The sequence below is a fragment of the Canis aureus genome, chromosome 15 (assembly GCF_053574225.1).
Source record: "Canis aureus isolate CA01 chromosome 15, VMU_Caureus_v.1.0, whole genome shotgun sequence".
Taxonomy (NCBI): Eukaryota; Metazoa; Chordata; class Mammalia; order Carnivora; family Canidae; genus Canis; species Canis aureus.
In genome coordinates, this window is record NC_135625.1 from 51,522,585 (window position 1) to 51,540,364 (window position 17,780).

The following is a 17,780-nucleotide window of genomic DNA, read 5'->3' on the forward strand; positions in this document are numbered from 1 at the left end:
TGTGCCCCCTGCTGGTGCCCAGCCTCCCTCTCCCACCCATCTTCACCCACTCACAGCCTTCTCCCTGGGGCCCGCTGATCTGTGTCCCCTGACCCCACCTGTGCCTTCATCCCCGGTCGTCTCCCGTTCCGGCTCCCCAACTCTCTTCCTCCTTGGGATTTTTAAGAGAGAAAAATAAGAAAAGGAGGAGAGCAGGAAAAAGAGAAGGGAGAAGGAAGGTCTACAGTAGTCTGGAAAAAGGAAAAAGCAAGTTTGGAAGTCAGCAAACCCTGGCAAAAGCCCCACCTTGGTACTATCCCCCTGTGTGACCTGGCACAGACCATTCCTGTCTCCAGGCCTCAGTTTCCTTACCCGTATAGCAAGGGGAGTTGGACCAGCCACTCTTTGAGGTCCCTGGTATTCTAGGGTTTGGTTATTCTTACAGAAGTGTGTCGGGGTGGGGGGTGAGGACTCTTTGGGAGCAGCGGGGTGAGGTAGAGGAAGGTTCTAGAGTGTGGTGGGTGGCCAGAACAAGGGCCCTTGGCAGAGGACCTGCCTTCTCTGAGTGGTCTCCACATCTTGCTGAAACACCCCCTGTCCCCCACCTTGCCTGCCCATGCTCTGCTCTCCTTCCTCTGACCCAGAACCTGTTCCTCAGGGGGCAGATGGGACACAGCCTACTGCCCCTGAGTGGAAGTTCGTCTGTGTGTCCCCTTTGCTGAGGAGGGAAGGGCTGGGGGTGCCGAAGGAGACCTTGGGGAGCAAGGGACAGTCATGCCACTGAGGGCTGAGAGCCCCAGGGTTCTCTCAGAAGCATCCGTGTAAAGAGTGTGTGAATAAAGTCAAGGTGTGTTCTGCAGGTCACAGAGGCCAATGAGAGACAGAGTCCCTGCGGGCTGCCCAGAGGGTTGGGTTTTAAGTTCTCTTTCTCTCTATTTTCCTGTTTATCTCCCCAAATGAAAGTAGTCTCCTTGGGGATCCCTGGGTGGCTTGGCGGTTTGGCACCTGTCTTTGGCCCGGGGCATGATCCTGGGGTCCCGGGATCAAGTCCCATGTCGGGCTCCCGGCGTGGAGCCTGCTTCTCCCTCTGCCTGTGTGTGTGTGTGTCTCTCTCTGTGTCCATCATAAATAAATAAATAAATAAATAAATAAATAAATAAATAAATAAATCTAAAAAAAAAAAAGAAAGTAGTCTCCTTATCCTAATGCGCCTGAATGGGCAGAACCATTTCCTCCTTCTCATTTCCCAACTGAGACCCCTCTAAATTTGGCAGGGAGAGATGGGAGATGGGAGGAGAGGCACCTAGGGGGGAGCAGCATCTAAGGTGGGCATGGGGGGTTGGCACCCACGGTGGGCATGGGGATGTCACCACCCAGAGTGGGCACTGGGTGCTTCTATTGCTGCCTGTGGGCTGGGCCCTCTATCCCCCAGGCAGAAGCCCATCTTCTAGAGAACACCTGGAAGGAATGCCTCATGGAATGGGACATTCTCTGCTATTTGTCACCATGTGAACCCTTTCCTTGGGTTTGGGAGGGGGAAGTTGCAGGGCTAACCAGTTACATTTGGGAAGGTGGCAAAAACTGCATGACACCCCCAGGCCCTCCCTCTGGGGTCAGAGCCCAGGCCACTGGAGGCTCGCTGGGTGGAGCATGTGATAGACAACAAAGAGGATGAACTGGCAGCTCGAAAGTCCCCAACTCCACCTCCAGCCCCACCCCCACCCCTACTCTAGTGCCAGATCTGCAACAAGTTGTCACATGTTGGGCAAATCACTTCCCACAGGGGCTCCATGTTCCTTTATCTGAGCATTGCAGGTTGGTTACCATGACCTGGGGGATCCCTTTCAATCTTGAGAGCCATCAGCTCCAGGGTGAACTCGGGCAGGGTTGGAGGGCTCCATCCTTACTCTATTCTCTGGCTCCTCCCTATCGCCTACTCCAGCTGAGGTCTCCTTTCCTGGGACTGACAGCTAGGACAGCCGGGACTATTTATGGTGTGGCCTGTGTGTGCCCCCTGCCCCTCCCACACAAGGCCTCTGCCTGGCTCCCGCCCAGTCCCTGCCTGGCCAGTCGGCTAGTGGCACACCCTGAGTCCTGCTTCTTTGGCTCCCTCTCTCCCAGAAACTGGCTATGCATGGGAGAAGGAGCTCCCCTCCCTGCTGGGGACGCCATCTGGGGTACCTTCCTTCGGCCCCCTCCTGCCGGGTCTGGGGGGCCCAGGCCTGCCCAGCCCGGGAGCCGGCTCGGCGGTCGCCACTACTGTGCCGTGACATGGCCCTGCAGAATGCCCTGTACACGGGAGACCTGGCGAGGTTGCAGGAGCTCTTTCCCCCGCACAGCACGGCTGACCTGCTGCTGGAGTCCCGGGCCGCCGAGCCTCGCTGGAGCAGCCACGAGAGGGGTGAGGGACTGGGGAGGGGGTGGAGGGCTAGGAGCCAGGGGCCTGGGCTGACCCTATCAGGCACAGAGATACCAAGTGCTTGAGGAAAGGAGAAGCCCCTGGCTACTTCTCCCCTACCCAGAGGCTTGCCTAAGCCTTGGCCCAGGAGTGAAGTCATGCGGAGCCCAGAATAGCTTCTGCTGAACTGCGTGGCTGGGTCAGGCTCGGCTCAGGGACACAGAGACCCTCTCCGTCTGTCCCCGTTTCCCTCCTCCTCTCCCTCTCTCTGCCTCTGACCTCCTGCCGCTCCTTTCCCCGCTGCTCTCCCCACATGCTCATACTCTGTCCTCATGAGCTGGTCCCCAGAAGAGTGCAGGGGGCAGGGAGAACCCTCCAGTGACAGACACGCCCTCTGTGCCAGGCTGGTGGAGAAGCCCAACAGAGGGTCTGCAGAGCACCCAGAGTCTGGCCCGGGACCCATCGTCACCCGGACAGCCTCGGGACCTGCCCTGGCCTTCTGGCAGGCCTTGTTGGCCGGGGACGTGGGCTCTGTCTCCCGCATCCTCACGGACTCCAGCACCGGCCTGGCTCCGGATTCCATCTTTGATACCAGCGACCCAGAGCGATGGAGGGATTTCCGCTTCAACATCCGTGCTCTGAGTACGGGTCGGGGGGCCTAGGGCTGGGTGGGGGTCTGAGTGGGATTGGGGAGGCCAGGGACGGAGCTCTGGGCTCCCTCTTCCCAGCCTCTGCCCACCTCCTCGGTCGCCTGGGTGTTCTGCACCTCCCGCCAGGGTCTGAGGCCCACATCCCCTCTCTCCCTAGGACTCTGGTCTCTGACGTACGAGGAGGAGCTGACCACCCCACTGCACGTGGCAGCTAGCCGGGGCCACACGGAAGTCCTGCAGCTGCTGCTGAGGCGGCGGGCAAGGCCTGACAGTGCCCCTGGGGGCCGCACCGCCCTGCACGAAGCCTGTGCTGCGGGCCATGCGGCCTGCGTCCACGTGCTGCTGGTGGCCGGGGCCGACCCCAACATCCCCGACCAGGACGGAAAACTCCCCTTGCACCTCTGCCAGGGGGCCAGCACCCTTGAGTGAGTGACCCCTCAGCCCAGCCCCCTTTCTACTCTTAGGGGAGAAAGAGATGATGACCTCAGGGAGGGTGAGGGAGCATGTTAGGGGTCAGAATGCTTGGTGGACTGGGATGGAGGAGCCAGGGCTTGGGTGGGAAGTCAGGATGTGATTAGTCCCCAAACCACCCTACCATTGGCCCTAGATCTTTGGAATGGCTTGTACATGGGGCAGTTTCTGCTTCCCCAGGGGTGTGAGAGGACCGGTGCAGGGACTCGGCCATATAGCCTGTGTTGGGGAAGTTGTCTGGATCCATTATGGGGGAGATGGTACACTATAAAGTCTTAATTTTTCTTAGCTTTATCCTATGCTCCAGGCCCTGTGATAAGCACAGTAGTAACTGAGGCATGATCCTATCCTCAAGGAGCTGACTATTCAAGAGTGATCCAGATAGTCTGTAAAGGAGAGCAGCCCCCAGTTAGGGCATGCATTGATCCCTGTGGGCAGGTCTGGCATTTCCCTATTGGCAGGGATCCTTCTGAGAAATGGGCCAAGAGACCCAGTTCCACTAGCTAAACTTACAAGAAACTGATAGATAAATGCATGTTTCAATATATTATTTAGTGTAGGAGAAATTCCTTTACTATGACCCAAATAATTATGCCCTATGTGTAGGGAACCGTGGGGGACGAGTCCTCACTCAATTTTTTGATGAGCGTAGAATCCTGGCAAAGGGAGCCTTGTACATACGGTAGAGGCCCTTTCTCTACTGACTGTACACCCAACAAATTTCACATCTTGCTTCTGAATGGTGCCAAATTTTTATTCCTTTCATGAACCTTCTCCCTCCTGTTAACCTCATCATCTCTCAGCAGACTCCATTGACTTATTAAGGTCGAAGATGTATTCTACACCAGTGTATCCCAATAGAAATACTATGTGAGCCACATATGTAATTTAAAATTTCCTAGTATCATTATAAAAAAAGAAGAAGAAGAAGAAGAAGAAGAAGAAGAAGAAGAAGAAGAAGAAGAAGAAGAGCGGGGTATCTGACTGTTTCAGTCTAGTAGAGCACGTGACCATTGATCTTGGGGTTGTGAGTTTGATCCCCACATTGGTGTAGAGATTACTTAAATATAAATATAAAATCTTTTAAAAATACAGAAAAAATATATGAAATTAATTTTTAAAATTGTGCTAAAATACATAGAACATAAAAGTTACTATCTTGACCATTTCTAAGTGCACAGTTTAGTGGCACTAAGTGGGTTTATGTTGTTAGGCACTCATCACCACTATCCTTCTCATGAACATTTTTAATCTTCTAAAACTGAAATTCTGGGGACACCTGGGTGGCTCAGCAGTTAAGCGTCTGCCTTCGGCTTACAGAGTGATCCCGGGGTCCTGGGATAGAGTCCTGCATCGGACTCCCTGCCTGGAGCCTGCTTCTCCCTCTGCCTCTCTCTCTGTGTCTCTCATGAATAAATAAATAAAATATTTAAAGAAAATTTTTAAAAAACTGAAATTCTGTCCCTACTGAACAATAGTTTTCTCATTCCTCTCTTCCTCCAGCCTGTGACAGCCACCATTCTTCTGGTTTCTAGAATTTGACTATTATAAGTACCCCATATGAGTGGAATCACAGGACATCTGTCCTTCTGTGATGGCTTCTTTCACGCAGCACGATGTCCTCAGGGTTCATCCATGTTGGAGCAGGTGTCAGGATGTTCTCCCTTATTCAGGCTGAATAAGATCCCATTGTATGTAGATGCTACATTTTATCTATTCACATGCTGATGAACACTTCAATTGCTTTTACATTTAGGTGATTGTGAATACTGCTGCTCTGAACATGGGTGTACAAATATCTGTGAAATGGGTGCAATTAATTTTAATAATATATTTAACATAGTATATCCAAAATGTTGTGACTTCCGCATGTAATCAATATAAAGAACTAATGAGATATTGTACATTGTCTTTTTGTACCAAATCTTCAAAATTGATGTGTATTTTACACTCACAGCATGTCTCAATGAGGCATAGTCATAATACAAGTGCTCAATAGTTGTGTGTGGATGGTGGCTAATGTATTTGACAACACAGCTCTATAATACCACAGTTTTTAGTTCTGGCCTCATGGAGACCTCACCCAGTGAGAATCATTCTTTCCTTTCCTGAGTAAACAAAAGTATTTTTTTTAAATATTAAGAATCTTAAATTCTAAGATTTTATCAATTTATTTGAAAGAGACAGAGAGAGTGAGTGAAAGCACAACCAAGGGGAGGTGCAGAGGGAGAGGGAGAAGCAGACTTCCTGCTGAGCAGGGAGCCTGACATGGGGCTCGATCCCAGGACTCTGGGATCATGACCTGAGCTGAAGGCAGATGCTTAACCGACTGAGTCCACCAAGTGCCCCAAAATTATTAAGGAGAATTTAAATATATAGAAGGGGGGGAAGGATAATACAAATGGGCTCCCATGGTCCATTACCACCCACTCCCCTGCCAGATGCTGCTATCATGACCTTTCCAGGCAATGTCACATGTGTTGCTCACAACTTCATTAGGTCTAGGTATTAGCTATTATCCCCATTCTATGGATGAACACACTAGCTCCAAGAGGCTAAGTTCCCTTAGCCTTGAATTTCAGTGTACACATTCCTTTTTTCTTAAGATTTTATTTATTTATTTGAGAGAGAGAGAGAGAACAAGCACATAGGCTGGGGTGGGAGCAGAGGGAGAAAGAGAAGCAGACTCCCCCACTGAGCAGGGTGCCTGATGCAGGGCTTATCCTAGGACCCTGAGATCATGACCTGAGCCCAAGCAGATAATTAACTGATAGCCCCCCAGGTACCCCCAGTGTACACATTATTATAGGCACACACAACCTTCTGTGAAGGCTGTCTTAGAGCAAATCTGGCTGGCCAATTTTGGTTTTGTTATTCTTTCTCTCATGCCCCATCCGCACCCCCTGCCAGGCCCCATGTCCCCCTTCCTCCACCAGCCCCAGCATGCACAGCACTACATCTGCCCTGCTGCCCCCTGGGCCAGAATGCCAGCCCCTCCCCTTACTAGCTGTGTGAACGTGGGCCAGGTCTTCACATCCTCAGGGCTCAGTTTCCCCTGGGAACCTGGGATGAAAGAAGCCAATTCATGCCAAGCCCTTGGAAAGGCGCCTGTTTTAACTGCATGAGGGATGCATGTAACTTTTATGCCCATGAAGAGTTAGTGCATGACTCCTGCAGATAGTATGTGGCTGGAAAAAAAGGCAAGCTGACCCTGCAGGGCCCAGCTGGGACGACTAGTGACCCACAGGATAGAAGGGGAGGGGCAGACAGAAGCAGAGGCCATCAAAGAAGTCCCCCAGGTTTGCTCTGCTTGGACCAGTAGGAGTGCAGGGCCCTATTTCCCTCCTCCTCCACCATCTCGCCCTCACCAGGTGCGCAGAACTGCTCCTGAGGTTTGGGGCGAAAGTGGATGGTCGGTCTGAGGAGGAGGAGGAGACCCCTTTGCATGTGGCTGCCCGGCTGGGCCACGTGGAGCTGGCAGGCCTGCTTCTGAGACGGGGGGCCTGCCCTAATGCCCGCAATGCCGAAGGCTGGACCCCACTGCTGGCCGCCTGTGACATCCGCTGCACGTCCCCCACCGATGCTGAGGCCACCACCGCTCGCTGCGTCCAGCTGTGCCATCTGTTGCTCTCGGCCGGAGCCGATGCCGATGCTGCTGACCAGGATAAGCGGCGGCCCCTGCACCTGGCTTGTCGCCGCGGCCACGCAGCCGTCGTGGAGCTGCTCCTGTCCTGCGGCGTCAGCGCCAACACCATGGACTATGGGGGCCACACAGCCCTTCACTGTGCTCTGCAGGGCCCACCTGCGGCCCTGGCCCAGAGCCCAGAGCACACAGTGCGAGCCCTGCTCAACCATGGTGCTGTCCGCGTCTGGCCTGGGGCCCTCCCCAAGGTAGGGGGCTGGGGCTGGAGGGAGGGCCGTGAAGGTGAGGGAATGGGGAGACTCAGACCTGTTCCCACTTGCTCTAGATGCAGCCTCTAACACTTGAGCACGAGCCAGTTCTTCATCTTGCATTCATCCAGTAAGCAAAGCCCAACAGGGGGCAAAGGCAAGGATATAAACCAGCAGGAGGTGTGTGTGTGTGTGTGTGTGTGTGTGTGTGCATACATGTGCTCACACCCGAATATACATGTGGGTGCATACATACATATACATGCGAATGTTCACACACGTGTGTGCACGTGTGATGATGATGGACTGAGGGCACACATGCATATACATGTGGGTGCATACATGCATATACATGCGAGTGTGCATGCACACATGTGTGATGGTGGGCTGAGTGCATACGTGCATATAGACACATTTGCATACATGTTTACGTGTGTGTGCACATGTGTGATGAAGGTGGACGGAGGGCAGGAGGTCAGATTATCATGCATCTGAAAAGACAGGAGCCAGGACTGATGTGGGTGGGCATCAGAGAATTGTTTCTTCATCAGGCGAGCGAGCTGATGAAAGAAGCGTGCAGGCAGCTCAGCCTGGCAGTGGGATCTGTTCAGTGAGACACTCTGTGCATGGGAGAGGCTTCCAGAGCAGAGCCATGAGCCTGGGTCATGAGGTTCAAACCCTCCTGAACTTTTGCAGACAGATATGGTCCTTGTTTTGGGGAGCTTAGCAGGACATGCATCACCCAGACCAGCAGCTGCTATCCTGGCACCAGAGAGAAAACCTTTCACTGTCAATTTCCTGCCTGTATCTTATTTTGTTAACATAAAATACTCCCCAGTAGGTTCAACCTGGAGATCTGTGCTACTTAGGCCCTGGCAGGGGGCCCTGTCTCATACCTCCTTGTATCTAGAGGGGGCCATATACTGTCACAGAGGATTCTGGGACTGGGGTGGGGACCCCTGTTCTCTGAGGAGCTGGGTCAGAATGGATACAGGGTAGCAGGCTGTGAGCAGGCCCCCTACCCCATTTCGGGCTTGAACTGTCCAGCCCTACCAGCTCCTGGACACTCCTCTCCTGCCTTTCCCCTTCACTCACAAACCTAGAAGCATCTATCTAGATTCCTAAGCAAGACCAAATAATTAAACAGCCCGAGAGTTCGGCAGATTGGTCTCCCCTTTGGGAAAATACAAGAAAATCAACAATTAACACTAATTAATCTCCTATTAACACCAGATAATTAGGAGACAAGCAATCCCCCTGTAATCTGACGGTGGCTCTGACAGCTAATGATTTCCCCTTCAGGGAGGGGTGGGAGGAGGAGGCGGAGCAGCAGACAGATTTCCTGAGACCTGGTTACCCATTCCCCCAGCCCTGATCTGCCCTGCCTTAGGGACCAAAGGGGCTGGCACAACCAAGTGCCCCATTCCTCCCTTCATTTGAGTGCCGTATCCCAGGTGATTGAAAAGTTCAGGAAGGAGTCTACCTCCGTCTCCTACAATCTGCAACTGCTCCACACTTGGCTGAGGTGCCTATGTCCCTGCAAGGAGTCATCTATGATCACTGCCAGCCTCAGCCAGCTCTCCAGGAGCCACTGGGTGCTCAGGAAACCTGGAGTGAGGGTCTGGCTTTGATGCTTGTTCCTGTGACTAATAGGCAAGTCACTGGAACTCTTTGAATGCATGTTCCTTGCATGTAATACAGTCTCGGCCTACCAGTCTCTACCTAGTGATAAAAAGCTCTAGGAGCCCCGTGGGTAACAATAGGAACAAGCACAGCCCTGAGCACCACCCGACAGTATTCTATGGTGTGTCAGCTGCTTCATGGATGCCTTCAGTTCTCCCAACAAACTCTGATGTAAGTGGCTGACCAAGAGTGCAGGCTCTGGAACCTGGCACCCTACCCATGTGACCCTTGGCAAGTTGCTTAATTTCTCTGGGCCTCAGTTTTCTCATCCATAAAACAGGGACCGAAGAGTGTGCCTGCTTCATAGGGTTAGTATGAGAACTGAGCTCATATGTATAAAGCCCATTAGACAGGGCCTAACGTGGAGTTAGTGCTCAACACCTGTTAGCTCCTGGTTTTCTTGGTTAAATAATGTGTGGGAAGGCTGCTGGGCATTATGCCAATGTAAGGAGAGAGAGATGCAGGTTGAACAGCCTCAGGGGACTTCCTGGAGGGGCTAGGACTGGGGATGGGCAGGGCTTGGAGATGGAGGAGGAAGGCACAGGTATTTCAGGCAGAGAGCCGTGGCAGGAATCAGCATGGCCTAGAAGGCACAGAGAGACCCCCGCCTGAACGGCAGACAGGGGTAGCAGGGAAGAGCAGGACAATCAGATGGGACCAGCCTGTTCTTTCCTAGATCTAAGGAGGAAGAGTAAGTCAGAGACCCACTCTGGGCAGACGGGATGGGGCAGCTCTAGTGAGCACTGCTGAGATGCAGGTCAAGAGGCAGAGGGCTCCAGGTGTGTGAGATACTTTCTCCAGGGGCCCCTGCTCCCACTACTCAGCAGCACCCAGTGCATGCAGCACCCTAGCCTGCCAGGTAGGGGGGTCTCCTTGTAGGCAGTGGTTTTAAAGCCCCTAATGTTGCATGCAAGTGTGTGTGCGGGGAGAGGAGTGTCATGTATAGGAATGCTGCCGGAGAGATAGTACTTAGCTGTTTTCAGATTTTACAAAGGGTTTGTGGCTACTGCCTATAGCTTGAGACACAGTAAGAGATGGAATGGATAAGCACAAATCTGCTTCTAGCTAGTACATGCAGACTCGGGTGAGTATGATGGCAACTGTGTGTGTCCAGGCCGGGTGTGGCTGTCTTTCTTTCCACGTGGACAGTCTCTGGCATGGGCTGCTCTCCCAGCATGGCTCACCCTACACTGCACCAGGTCATCTCCTCAGAGAGGCTTTCCTTGACCACTCATCTAGGACAGTACCCTCCCGACACTGAAGTCCCCAAATCTACTTATTTTTCATTGTAACAGCTTATCTGTAAGTGGTTATTTATGTGTTGATTGTTTTTTCCCACTGAAATAGAAGTTCCCAGCTGACAAAGACCTATCATCCCCATTGCTGGGTCCCTGGTGTTTGGCCCATAGTGGCCCTCAGTAAACATTTACTAAATGATGAAATGAAAGAATGAGTCTGGCTCCACCTTGATCCCACCACCACTCTTTCATCAGGCCTCTGCTGGCCTCATCCCTTCTCTCTGAATCCCCGCCCTAATGACCTCATTTTAACTTGATCACAACGGCAAAGATCCTATTTCTAAATAGGTCATATTTATATGTACTGGGGATTAGAACTTCAATGTATTTTTGCAGAGGGGACACAATTCACTGCACGGCAGCTGTTCTGTCAATGTCTGGTCATCTTGTGTGGACTGGCTAAGCACCTGCAGTGGGTGGTAACCCCAGAAACACTGACACCTCTCTGCCTTCTCCAGGTACTGGAGCGCTGGTGCACATCTCCGAGGACTATCGAGGTCCTGATGAACACCTACAGTATCATGCAGCTTCCTGAGGAGGCCATGGCCCTGGTGCCTCTTGAAACTCTGCAGGTCAGATTCCTGACCACAGGAATCTGTGGTCAGGAATTCAGAGACCCTGAACACACACTCACTCAGCCTGGCCCCAAGGGACTCCCACCACCAACAGGGAAGCTCTGTCAGTTCCCCTACCCTGCCCCAGAGAAACTACCCAGAGACCCGCTCATGTTCCAGAAGAAAACACACAGAATGAACACCCCCAAACACCACTTCTAGAGGCACCTATAGACACCTGCTGGACACCAGCCTCCCCGCTTTAGGAGGAGAGGGTGCCATTTGTCCAAGGCTGCCCTGCTGAGTCCCTTATTCTGTCTCCAGAAGCACCACCGTTTCTATTCCTCCCTCTTCGCCTTGGTGAGACAGCCCAGATCACTGCAGCATCTGAGCCGCTGTGCACTCCGTGCTCACCTGGCAGCCTGCCTGCCCCACGCCCTGCCCCGCCTTCCCCTGCCACCCCGCCTGCTCCGCTACCTGCAGCTGGATTTTGAGGACGTGCTCTACTAGGTGAGTCCTGGGCTCTATGGGCAGCCCCAACCATTTAGAGGGATGAGTAGGAGGCAAGAGAAGGGTTGGGGGCAGGGCTTTGGCCAGAACCAGCCAGCCAGCCTCCTGGACCACGGGACCTCTCTGAATCCACACCTCTTTCCAGGTGTCCACTGCCTCTTGAGAGACCTGAAAGCAGATGCCCCAGGGGGCTCCAGTCTGCTTCTCACAGCACCCCAAACCCAGGACTGTGTCAAAATTGTTTGCATCAAGGTGGTCCTGTCAGCAGGAGGTCCAACTCCACAGGCAGATGTGGGTGCTGCCATTCCCACCAGGGAGAGAGGCAGATGGGCCACGCAGCCAGGTGATGTCTAATGGCGAAACAGCTGGGACTCATGGCAAGTGACACACTCCTCTTGGTCATCTCCTGAGGCACCCCTTCAACCCATCCAAAGCCTGTATGAGCATTAAAAATCTTCAGGCCTGTGTTGTTTGGTGCTGTCTCCAGCAGGCCCTCCTCCGAGCTGGTCACCCAGAGGGCTCAGGATGGGCAGACTTATGGCCCCTCCCTGGATCTGCCCCATGGCGACAGCTGTGTCATCTTCCTCCTTTGGCATCTACTAGCTATGGAGTGGTCCCAGGCTGACTTGCCCCGCTGGTTCATGACATGGCACAAGGGCCACCAGATGAGACAGTGTCAGGACGCCGGCCAGAGGATGGGTAGGCAAGAGCTGCTCGGGAATGAGGCAGTGTGGACGGTGGGACAGGATGGAGAGGCAGCCTTGGGGTAGGGAGGTGAGGTGAAGAGCAAGGCGGCCAGCCAGAAGGTGGGGTGCAGGTGTTGGCCATCAGGTTCACGTGAGAGTGGAAGATTCAGGCTGGGAAAAAAACAAACAACTCCAGCTACTGCCTGTCCTGTAGGTCAGGGAACACCAGACACCCACATGGTTCCTGCCTCTCTTGGATTTAGCTTTGTGGCAGCAGGAGCTGAGCTGGGATTTATATGCCGGGGGGGGGGGGGGGGGGGGGGGGGGGGGGGGGTGTTGGGGGGGCGTGTCCCAGCTCTGCCATTAAATTGTGGAACTAAATCTCTTCCCCTCTCTGGGCTCAAGCTGCTCGCATCTGTAAGACAAGAAAGGAGAGAGTCCCCCCTGACGGTCTTTGCGGGGGGGGGGGGGGGGGCCAGGATTTAAAGACCCCGCAGGTGGCCACCGGGGCGTCTGCCTGCGGCCTACCGCTGACCCAGGGCAGCCAATTGAGTGCCCTGTGATCCGTGACGTCGAGGGTCGCCGGACAGGAGTCCTGGGGCCCCAGAGTGCGCATGCGCTGGGGTTCACAACTTTCCCGCCAACTTCGGGAACCGAGGCGACGGGGTGGGGCCGCGGAGGACGCAGGCGGCGGGGGCGGGGCCGGCAGGCGAAGCCCAAGAGGGCGGGGAGACGCCTCGGAGTAGCGCGACGGAGGTGAGTGGACCCAGGGGTTCCCCTGTGGGGCGCGACGGGAGGACTGGACCTCCAGGCAGAAGCCTGGCGCCTCAGCTGTGGGGGGTGGGGTCAGGGAGACAGGTCAGGGGTCAAGGTTCGGCGGCGATTTCCGTGGGCTTCGTGCGCACGCGTGTGCGAGCTGCCCCGGCTGTGCGGGCCTCTCCCAGAGAGCCCGTCTCGTCCCGGGCGGGGTGGTGGTGGAGGGCCTGGGAGAATGCCCCGGGGCCCATGTGCCTGCCCCTGTGGTCCAGGTGCCGGGCGTGCACGGGCCTGGCTCTCTGGTCCCCAGCTGAGTACCTTCTAGTGCAGAAGGACCCAGAGCAAAGGGGCGGGAGGGCGCCGCAGTGCTAAGCCCTCTGCGGAATTCACTGGGCCATTGCCAGCGTGCTTGGAGCTACTGGAGTCCGGGTGACATTTAACCTGAGGCCCAACCATGTGCGTGGAGCGGAGAAGAGCCGGGAGATGACCTGAACTGATGGAGGTTTGAAAAGCTCTCAGAATGGCTCTGGGGAGAGGGGAGAGGCCAGGGAGAATCAAAGACCATTAGGGGCTACCGCCGAGGTCTAGAATCCCCTGGAGACAGGGAAGCAGTGGGTGAGGCTTGGGACCCTCTTTGGAGACTGGAGGAGACACATTGATGGGCTGGATGTGGGGGCTGGAGGAAAGCATAATCCAGTATGAATCTCGGTGTTTGGGTTGAGCAACTGGGCAGATGGTGGTGCTGGGTATTAGGGTGGGGAAGATGAGCAAGGGGCAGGTGGTGGAGGGATCGGGTGGTCACTCTGGGAGAGATGAGGTCGGAGCTGCCTATTACACATCTCAAAAAGGCAGTGTTACAACGTCGCTTAGATCTATGAATCTGGAATTCAGAGACAAGGTCCGGTCTGGGGATATAAATGGGATCATTGGCATGTGCAAGATGTTGAAGGCTGTGTTCTAAGAGAATCCTGACTCCTGAGGGGATGACTTTCCTGAGAGAGTTGTTTATGCATTTTGACGGACATTTTATTTAATCCCCTACATGTGGTCATTCATTTTGTGCCTCCTGAGTCCCAGGCTTTAGGCACTACCAGATCTACAGCTGTGAGTGAGACCAGTTTCTGCCGTCGGTGAATTTTCCATCCAGTCTGTAAAACAAGTGTGCGAATCACTAGTTCACATACAGGGTGCAATGAAGTGAATGCAAAAGACACGTGGGAGCAGGAGCTGATGGCATGGAGAGAAAGGTGAGCAGTAAGGGCAGGGACCTGGCAAGACCTCACAGAAGGCGGTTGCCTCTCCCAAGGTGATAAAAAAGGAGAAGGATTTCTGACCACAGCTGAGAGTACTGGGTCCTCTGCAGGGATGCCTTTTTAAGAACGATAGCAGTAAGGGAAGGAGTGGAGTGGTCAGTGGAGTGGTCAGTCTGAGGTGCCGCTGCCCAACTTCACACGTTCTCGCATTAGCAGGCAGTGTTAGGAAGGTCCTTTCTGGGGTTAGACATCCACAGACACTCTTGCAAGCCAGGGAGCTTCCTCCCCAGCCTCCTGGCTGCGGGTCCCGCGGGCCCAGAACCTCTCCCCGGTAATTGCTTTCCGTAATGTGTTTGCTCCAAACCAATTTCACGCCTCCGTGAGGACTCCGCCCTGCACTGGAGGCGCGGACCTCCCCACCACCGACCTACCCACGTGTAACGCGTGCGCACACACAAACGGCACACATTTTACACAACAGATATACGGGGTATCAAGTAACTGGGCACAAAAAAGTATACACGAACCTACACGCGTGCATACGAGACCTTAAGATGGTTGGGTGCAATTCCCCCCGCCCAACCAGTGTCCTCGCAGGTACCCAGCCGCGGGCGTCCAGCGCGCGCGCCCTAGGAAGGCTCACCTGGTCGGCTTCCTTTGCCCTCGCACGTCTCTTGGACTAACGCCAGGGGTCGCTGCAGTACTCCGCACGTCACCCACGCTGCCGCAGTTGCGCGCTGCTGCCACCAGAGGGTACCCGCGGGCAGGCCCCGACGCTGCCCACCGTGAGTGGACTCTCTCCCGCCAATGAGAGGTGGAGGTACAGACACTGCGGCTTTGACTTTAGAATACTTCGTTCTCGGTATCCTGGGCGCTGGTTTCCAAACCCTGGAGGGGAGGCCAGCCGGTGAGGTCTATGATATAGGGACAAGCAGAGAGAGGGTAGGTTCAAAATAAAATTCCTCTGTATGAGCCTTTTTACCCAACAGGTGACGTGGTGAGAATGGGACAAGTGAGAGCACGGGGACCATTAAAGAAGCAGAATACTATTTTAGGCGGTGAGAAGAGTGCTTGCCCACCATGGGCCTGTTGGGGGATTCAGTAAGGGAAGCAGAGTTTTCTCTTGGTAAAGAAAGGAGCCTGCTCTCCTCAGAGTTGATAGTGGCAGCCTCTTCCCTGACGGTGAGGTAAGGGAGAGCCACTGATCTGGGAGCCTTCCATCCTTGACCCCTGAGCTCTCCTTTTTCCATTCAGTACAGGAAGGAAAGGTATTCTGAAAGGCATTTCTTCATGTTCGCTGGAGCCTTGCACTGGTTTTTTGGCTAGGCAGAGTAGATATTAATCACTCCCTCTCACAGATGGAGTTAAGTCAGAGGCCAAGGTCACGTGGCTCTGAGAGGTCAGAACAAGAACTTCACTCCAAGTCTTATTACTCCAGCCAGTGCTCCCCTCCCCCCCCATTTGGCCTCAGTTCCACAGTCTACAAAAGGGCAGGGAAAGGGAATGGGCTGCTTCAGTTGCCACTCTGTATGTGCTTTTTATCCTGGTTTAGCTGGTGAATGTCAAGGACTATGCAGAAATCACACTTCATGACCTAGCATGGCAAGGGGACAGATTGAGGATATAAATGGATTACAGATACAGTATCTAACAAACATGCAGCACACCAGGGCAATACTAAGTCCCTGGGGTTTCACTTGCCTCATTTCAGATTTGGTGGCCCGCTGGGATTTATTGGCAACAAGCTTTAAGCCTGTACACTCTGCCAGCTTGAGCAGAGGATTCCACTTTACTAAGTTTAGTTCTGGGCAATAAGCTCTTGGCTTGAGCTGGGTGATGTACATCTTCCAGATCAGAGGGTCTTTAACTTTGAGTCCTTGAAAGTGCATGATCTATTCTGTCCTACCAGAGAGTGACAGGCTTATTAAAGTGGCCTTTTATGAGGGTGGGGTGGTGGGTACTGGTGGGAGGGAGATGTTTCAATATACACCCTCTTGAGCTTTTAGAATTTTGTACTATGCAGTTTTATTACCTATACAAAAAATGAATGCAGTTCCTTTTTAAAAATGTCTCTTCCTCTATGCTTTATTTGATTAGTGGTGTTACTGCTCATACGGCTTTAATTTCAGTGATTGTAACCCAAAGTTCCCTCAATTATTTATCAAGTCAACAAGCCTCTATTGTGTATCCAACACTATAAAGCCATCAAACCAAGTACTGACCTCTCACTTTTAAAGTACAATACACTTTTGAAGTCTGGTCTTCCATATTGGTGCCATGAAGTGCTTGGTTAATTTAACAAAGGGTTCTGAAGCCTATCTTTAGGAGGATGTACAAAGATTATCCTAGTACCCTAGTAGTGAGGCACCTCTTCTTTCTCCATGATGACATCTTCCCACCAGACTTGTCTCTAAGAGGTTTCATGAGTTTAATGTAGAGCCCAAGATGGAGCAGGAATGCAAGGAAGCCACAGTCCTCTCCCTTTGCCTGTCTGACGAGTTGTCGATCAAGCATGACCGACGAAAGGTCCCTTCTTGGGTCCTACCCCTTTCTGTCCCATCCTGGTGCCAGTGTCTTTCAGGGTGCTGTTTTGTAACACGTCAGTCTGACATTAGTGGTGTTCACTAGGCCACCACAGCACTCCTGATCTGAACAAATGTCACTGAGACCCAGAGTTCCCTCTGCCTGCTCTGCCTTGGCTCAGAAACAGAGACTCTTAGTTGTAGGTTTCCCTCCTCACCTGAGCCCACCAACTTACCCCCACCTAGGCTGCGTCTTCCTAAACTGGCCCGGCTTTGCTCGCTCTTTTAACTAGCTTGGCTCGCCCCAGCCCCACCTGAATAAAAGTTTCCCAGTGACCAGGTGACCTTCATTTTAGCTAGCTAGGCTTGCTCTGTATCCCGAAGCACAGGTCACTCTCCTGTTGACTTGCCTGTCTTAAGTCTTTTTTTGCCCATCGACCTGGGGCTCCTATCAAGCAAAAGTGCCCATGACTTTTGCCTCTAGACTGTCAAATACGCCGCTGGGAATAAGGGGTGGGTGGGGGTGGTAAAAGACGCTGCCATTTCTGTGTCTGAGGATGGGGGAGGTGAACAGAGTCATCTGCAATTAGCAAATAATTAGCGCCGCTGACCCTTGGGGCTCATCAGCGCTCCTGGGGCCAGCCCCCAGCAATCAGCTAGGGCAGGTCGAGAGTGTCAGGCCCAGGAATGAATAGGGCTCATCAGCGGTGCTGGAGCTGGGGAGCCAATCAGGGAAATTAATAGCAGAAGAGAGGGAGGGGTGGGGGGGAGGCACAGAGATAGACAGACAGACAAGAGATACAGATATAGGTGAGAAATGGGGGTGGGGTGGGGTGGGGAATAGAATAAGACAGGGGGATAGGGAATGAGAAATAGGAATAACCAAATAGGGATAGGAAGGACGGGCAGGAAAGGGAAGAGTGGAGGAAGGAAAAACATGTGAGGGATGGGAGAAAGATGGAGGGGAAAGGTGAGAGGAATGGTAAGTACTTGGCATAGTGTGGGCACTAGAGGAAGTCACCCACAGAGGCCACAGCGAGGAACGGGGAGCCCGCCACGGAGGAGGGAAGGAGGAAGAAGGGGAAGAGCCCGTGTCAAGAAAAGGAGCCCCGGGGAGAGGGGAATGGGG

General features: G+C 53.5%; 1 protein-coding gene across 3 annotated transcripts; it reads left to right on the top strand.

Moving 5' to 3' along the window:
• The first annotated feature begins 106 nt into the window (after positions 1-106).
• On the top strand, positions 107-11,902 carry ASB10 (ankyrin repeat and SOCS box containing 10). 3 transcript variants are annotated; one of them, XM_077849645.1, is made up of 6 exons: positions 107-2,380; positions 3,185-3,452; positions 6,870-7,389; positions 10,829-10,942; positions 11,249-11,434; positions 11,580-11,902. In XM_077849645.1, the coding sequence occupies exons 1-5, from the start codon at positions 2,110-2,112 to the stop codon at positions 11,432-11,434; spliced, it is 1,359 nt and encodes a 452-aa protein (XP_077705771.1). In that variant the 5' UTR covers positions 107-2,109; the 3' UTR covers positions 11,580-11,902. The 3 variants fall into 3 exon arrangements, 2 of the variants coding, with proteins under 2 accessions (XP_077705771.1, XP_077705770.1); XM_077849644.1 differs by lacking the exon at positions 107-2,380 and adding an exon at positions 2,426-3,019; XR_013353185.1 differs by lacking the exons at positions 107-2,380; positions 11,580-11,902 and adding an exon at positions 2,423-3,019 and having other exon boundaries at positions 7,467-10,942; positions 11,249-11,283.
• Positions 11,903-17,780: the final 5,878 nt, after the last annotated feature.